This window comes from Zeugodacus cucurbitae, chromosome 4, assembly GCF_028554725.1.
Source record: "Zeugodacus cucurbitae isolate PBARC_wt_2022May chromosome 4, idZeuCucr1.2, whole genome shotgun sequence".
NCBI lineage: Eukaryota > Metazoa > Arthropoda > Insecta > Diptera > Tephritidae > Zeugodacus > Zeugodacus cucurbitae.
Genome location: NC_071669.1, coordinates 64840179 through 64846204, shown reverse-complemented (window position 1 = coordinate 64846204; position 6026 = coordinate 64840179). Strand labels below are relative to the sequence as shown.

Below are 6026 nucleotides of genomic sequence, written 5' to 3'. Positions count from 1 at the left end.
GAGTCTGTTTGCCAGAGCAGCGTGTGTTGCACGTTGAACAAGCAAGACACAATCAACACCGGCTGGTTGCTGGTTGCTAGCAATGTGACATCGACCATTTTTACATGAAATTTAACAACCACTGGCTGTGTACGCCTTACTATAGGTTTCGGCAGCAACAACAACAAATAGTAGCATAAACAGCAATACTGTTTGCAACAACAATTTGTGGCAACGATAATTTGTCACAGCTGCGTAGGCAGTTTGCTCGACGAAATTACCTTTTTCTTGCCTTCGACGAACCAGTCAAAAATATAACAACAATAACACCAACGGCGTTCGTCATTTAGGTATTGTGAGGACGTATGTTGCCTAGCTGTCCGCGTGCCACTCCTGGCGGTGCAAAACCGTCTGCTTACCAACAAACTATGATCTGAAAGACTTTACATAGTCCAATTTGGTGCATTCAAGTTAAGACACAGCTGAGGTCTAATGAAATGCGCTGCTGCTTGTGAGTTGTTGTTATTGGTTTTGCTGTTGTTTTGACTTTACCTTTCTTATGGTTGCTGAAAATATATTGTTGCTTATGTTGCTGCTGTTTTTGTTGTGTATTTGGCAATGAATTGTCATGTCATATCGCGGCAAATATTTATATATGGGGGGAGATTTTAGTTTCTGGGGCTAATTTACCTAAAAGTGAACTCAAATATTGGCGCCCCAGAAACTAAAATCGTGCCATATATGGTATGCAAGTGTTTATATATAAGACATTTTCGACTGTTAGTAGTAAAATCAGAGCGATATCAGCAAAAATTCGTTGCAGTATGAGTATATAATTTAATTTCTCCAAATATTCACTTTAAATTTACGCAAATAAATTTTCTACTATGAATTCCAAAAAAAAAATCAATCACTATTTTCTTTATTTGCAAGTCGCCGCACAAAATAATCATCGAGATTTTGCTTATTCAATTTTAGAAAACGCGTTCTTCAAATAAAATATATAATTTTTTGAGATTTCGTTAATAAAATGAAAAATTTTGTCGAGAAATTAATATTATTTCTAACAATTATCCTCATTCAAACGCGGCAGCCACTCACTGCTGAAAAACTCTGCCCCATCGGCAACTGCAACAACGCCGGCAATTGTGCGCTCGACGGCAGCAAAATACAATGCAGCTGTGTCGCCGACTACTTCAGCGGAGCGCGCTGCGAGCAATTCATTAACCACTGTGAGGCGAACCCTTGTCGCAATGGCGCCACCTGTGAACCGGCGCTGGGACAATTCCTCTGCAAGTGTGTGGACTCTTGGGGCGGACAGCGTTGCAATGTGAAGGATGCGCCAACATTTACGAAAATGCATGTACTCTTCAATCCGGTCGGTGTGTTTGGCGAACGTCAGAACTTTCTCGTCACCGTAGAGACTTTGGGTACAAGAGATTTCATTTACGAGGCGTACACGTCAAATTGTCTCATCGACACCTTTGAATCGTTTCCCAAACGAAAGAGTGGCTTTCGCTACTCCAGGGACTTGAGATCTGTAGCGCGTTCATTGGATTTACTGCACGCCGGACGCTTACCATACAAAAGCGGTTACTATCACGAAGGCTATGAGACTTTCTGGGATGTGGGTACATTGAGCATAACTGCGCGAGTCGCCGATATGGATTCGAATGCCTTGTATGAGCATACTTTTGCATTGTACATCATACAGCCCTCGGATGTGCCTTGCATCCCCGATATAGGTTTCATGCATGGCTCCAACCCTCAAGAACCGCTCATGATAGATATAGCACGCTTCAATGTCTTCAATGCCATTATACATAGACATTGCGTGTGGAACTCACGCATTGAAATGGAGTGGACTGTGCACAACAGCATCGGCACAAGTGAGATTATAAGTTTATTCCAAACATTTTAGTATTTTTCACTCGCTTTCAGTTGTTTTGTACGAATTCGGCAACACTGGCAAGAAGCAGTTGAAGGTTAAGCCTTACATTCTGTGGTTCAACTATCAAGGCGCTGTGGCCCAGTCATATATGGTGCGTGTTAATGTGGATGAATACTATAACGACATAGTGGTGCATAAAAAAGTGCGAGTGAGTTGAGTTAATCTCACTTTTGCAATTATTTAATAAAAATATATTTTTATTTCACAGTGTTACATATTCGTTATGTCCAAACCAGTCTCGGCTCTCATCTTAGGTGGCAGCATACGTGAAGTGGGCGCTCGTCAGTCATTTTACTTGGACGGCTCAAAGAGTCGTGATTTCGGTCTCTCGCCTTTCGTGGAGCAAAGAATGAAATACAAATGGAGTTGCGACTCAAGCGAGGACAGTTCGAATAGTTTCTGTAAACCACATATGGGAACAGGTTGGTAATGGTTTCCATAATTCATTTCCGGATATGCGGACTCTATCTTTAACTTAACTTATTGCTGAACTCTTCATTATCTGAAACTCCATTTTAGGCAGCATCCTCCATGTACCAGCTGGGGTACTTAAGTTAGGCAACTCGTATACATTCAGCTTTCGAGTTAGCTCATATGTCAGCGTAAAGGAAGCAGATGTAGCAAAACAAGTCATTAAAATTACAAATGAACCCACACATTATGTGTACATCGTCTGTGTAAGGAATTGTGGAATGGGTACCTTTGCTGCGGACCGCAAGGTACATCTACGCATGCGCTGCGTCACTTGTACGGCAGAACCCACAATCACATGGGAAGTAAGTGGCGGCAGCAATGTACTTAAGAAAGCACATCGTCTCGGCTTTATGCCACCGAACAGTGGCAGCGTCACAGTTGAAGCAACAGCGACCGGTGGAGGAAAGAGTGGAAAAGCTATTGTGGAGCTCAAGCATAATGCACCTCCCACGGCGGGACAATGTAAAGTAGAACCCAATAATGGCGTAGAATATGAGACTGAGTTTCATATAACATGCAACGGCTTTGAGGATCCCAACGTGCCGATCTCTTATCAATATATAGCCGATACGTTCAGCTTCGATCGCACCAACGAACGATTAATGAATACTAGACTGCCAGCAACGAATAGCATCAAAATTGTTGTTTGTGACTTTCTATTCGCCTGCACCGAAGCACAAGCGCCTGTGAGCGTATCCGCCATGCAGGTGCCACAAGACGAGGCGGCACTCAGGACACTATTGGCACAACCGAAAAACAATATCGCCAAACTGTTGTTAGATGGCGATGTCGAGCGCGCCATGGTGCTAACAGAAGTGTTGACACGTAATATGGGCACGCTGGCCATGGGCGAGATCATATTCTATCATTTGAGATGGCTCGACTTGGAGACGCTGCTGCGCATCGAGCAGTTAACAAAAATAACGAGAAATTTCTTAGCGCCTCTACAGCCGCTGGACAATAAACGTGTCACGCTTTTCACCAAATTCCTGCGTATGATCGCAAATGGATTTTACTTTATCATCGTGGATAGGGAGTATCAAGAGCTGCTGCCCGAACCCTATGAATTGCTCAACAATCAAGTCGTGGACATGATTGCTGAATTCTCCGCCAAACTGGAGGATATGCCACCGGTCGTGCGCATCGAACCGGCGAACAGCGGTTCTGCAGATCGTCTCAACGAAAGTTATGCGCCACTACCAGATTTCGACGAGACGGTGCTTACGCGTGTCGGTAATTGGTTGGATGTTATATTCGAAGTCTTTCGTTGTCTACACTTTGTGGGTATCACAAGCACAGTGATGCACGAGCCGACTGATGATCACTTTAAATTGGACAAACCGGGAGTTAAGTTAGACGTATTCAGTATCGAGGGCACAAAAATGATGAATTTGGAAACTGCAAATCGTAAAATTGAAATAGTAATGCCTACGAAAATGCTTGCAGAACTCGAACAAACGCTAGATAGTGCACAGTTACACTTTCAAGTAGTGTCCTTCGAGCGCAATCCATTCTGGTGGTATCCCGATACGGAACCGCTCGACACAAGCATAGTCGCGTTTAGCGTTTACAGCAGCGCCGATCCTTTGAGGGAAGAGACAATACTCGAGAATCCCGTTGAGTTTCGCATGACATTAGCCGAGAACACTGAGACACCGACAGTAAGCAGCAACATTGTTGAAGGCTATGTTAACGACTCGCTAGATATGCCTATCTACCGCATTGAATTGCCCGAGAACAGTGCCGCAATTGTCAAGTTCTCTGATCCCACCACACGCCTCTGTGTTAAGTTAAATTTGTGTACAAAACCGCGCAGTTATCAGGTGCGTAACTCCACCGAGATCGTGCCGGAGAAGAGTACATTTCATGTGGTGAACAATAAGAGTGGTAATGTCTGGGCTTACCTGGCTGTGATGGCCGCAGATGAAATCTCTTCTCGCAAGACATTTAAATTTGAGACTACCATGCTGAAGTGTCTCATGTGGGACTTCAAATTGCGTGATCCCGAATGGTCGACGGCTGGTTGTGTGCCAAAATTGAATTTAACCGATGCGGAGAATTTGACTTGCAGTTGTTATCATTTGTCGACGTTTGCGGGTAAGAAACATGGACAAACCGCCGCGGAAACTGACACCTCACGTCAAGTGTTGACCCATTTGCCCGTCAATGGTTATATGGTATTGTTTTTCTTAGCGCTCTTGCCACTATTCGCTGCGCTCTTCTGGTGGGCTTACTACACGCTGCAACACCACAAGGGCGACTTAATTACATTGCTCGATCAGGAAGAGTGTCACATTGAGTATGGTTTGAATGTGCACATAAGCACCGGTGGCCATTGGCATGCGGGCACCACTGCCAATATCATTCTTAAGTTCGCTTTGCCGCAAGGTGCACGAAAATTCGTTATATACCAAAATCCGGCGAATCCGCATCTCATCCGGAACTCTACTTGTACACTCCGTTTACCGCTAAGCGGTGATGATTTGGTGCAGCCGTTACTGCTGAGCATACGCCGCGACAAATCCGGTCGTTATCCAAGCTGGTATTGTCGCAATATTGTCATTGAGGATTACGCCAATGAGGTTATGTGCACCTTCGAGGTTGAACAATGGATAACCACGAAACCGCTGGTTTTGGACGCTACAAATTTTCGCGAAGGCTCGCAGTCCTTCAAGCGTACCTTCCGCAGTACCCTTGAGAGTCTCTTTATCCAATGGTATTTGTTTCAGGCGCTCATTGGTCCCTGGAAATATGGTGAAATGCCCTTAAATCGCTTCGAACGTACTTGCATTTGGACTGTCAAGTTAGCCGTAGCCATTTGCATTGTCACCTGTTATATGGGCCGTACGACTTTGGAGACATACGAGGAAGAGCGTGAGAAATACAAAAATATGGCCTATGATGCGTTTGAAATATTTTTTCTATGTGTTGTTTCTTATATTGTTTGTTTTTTTGTTGAGTTGGCACTTAAAGCTTTCATTCATCATGATGAAGTGAAGAATAAAGTAAATGATGAAAAGTTTTCGAAGGAAGAGTAATTTCGATGGGTGTTTTTATTTTATATTATTTTTAATTTGGAAAATAATTGTGTAATTATTTTTATTAAACTGTAGAACGCTTGTAGGTTGGTACAAAAAGAGCGACTCGAAGAGTCTTCATTTTCAAAAAGATTTTGTTGGAATAACGTTAGCTGTATTTTACAGTTACAGTATGTTAAGCGTGTTTTTACAACATACTTTTAGGCGCAGTGCAGAAGCGTCTACAGAATGTTAATTGTCTAACATTAATTCTATTAACATTCCTGCAATACCAGGGCGGTCCTTAGTAGCCCTTGTCTTACATAAATAACAATTTTGGGTTTTTTGCTCAACATAGTCTATTTTTAGTAGCATACCCCTAGCTCAGGGATGCTCCAACATCTCTTTATAGAAGTTGGATCGACCCACGAACTCGGCACGTTCACATTTCCAACCGATTGGACAGTCTCCGACTTCCTTGGAGCAAGCTCGCCGAGAGAAGTCCGCTGTTTCATCGATGGTCACAAGGCCGCGCAGAAACTCCTTCGATTGTTGTCCCACAATTGCGCTTTGTTGTCCGCAGTGATCAAACGTGAGACCCATAC

At 43.6% G+C, this 6026-nt stretch overlaps 1 protein-coding gene across 1 annotated transcript; it reads left to right on the top strand.

The window, feature by feature from the left end:
* Nucleotides 1-892: 892 nt before the first annotated feature.
* Nucleotides 893-5556, top strand: LOC105211170 (uncharacterized). Its single transcript, XM_029039573.2, has 4 exons — nt 893-1868; nt 1921-2078; nt 2139-2352; nt 2450-5556. The coding sequence occupies exons 1-4, from the start codon at nt 1010-1012 to the stop codon at nt 5440-5442; spliced, it is 4224 nt and encodes a 1407-aa protein (XP_028895406.1). The 5' UTR covers nt 893-1009; the 3' UTR covers nt 5443-5556.
* The last annotated feature ends 470 nt before the right edge of the window (nt 5557-6026 follow it).

Excerpts from the sequence above, each read along its gene's own strand:
- LOC105211170 (XM_029039573.2), top strand. The coding sequence starts at position 1,010 with ATGAAAAATTTTGTCGAGAAATTAATATTATTTCTAACAATTATCCTC. Across the intron at positions 1,869-1,920 it reads GCACAACAGCATCGGCACAA|TTGTTTTGTACGAATTCGGC; the intron begins GTGAGATTATAA and ends ACTCGCTTTCAG. Across the intron at positions 2,079-2,138 it reads TGGTGCATAAAAAAGTGCGA|TGTTACATATTCGTTATGTC; the intron begins GTGAGTTGAGTT and ends TTTATTTCACAG.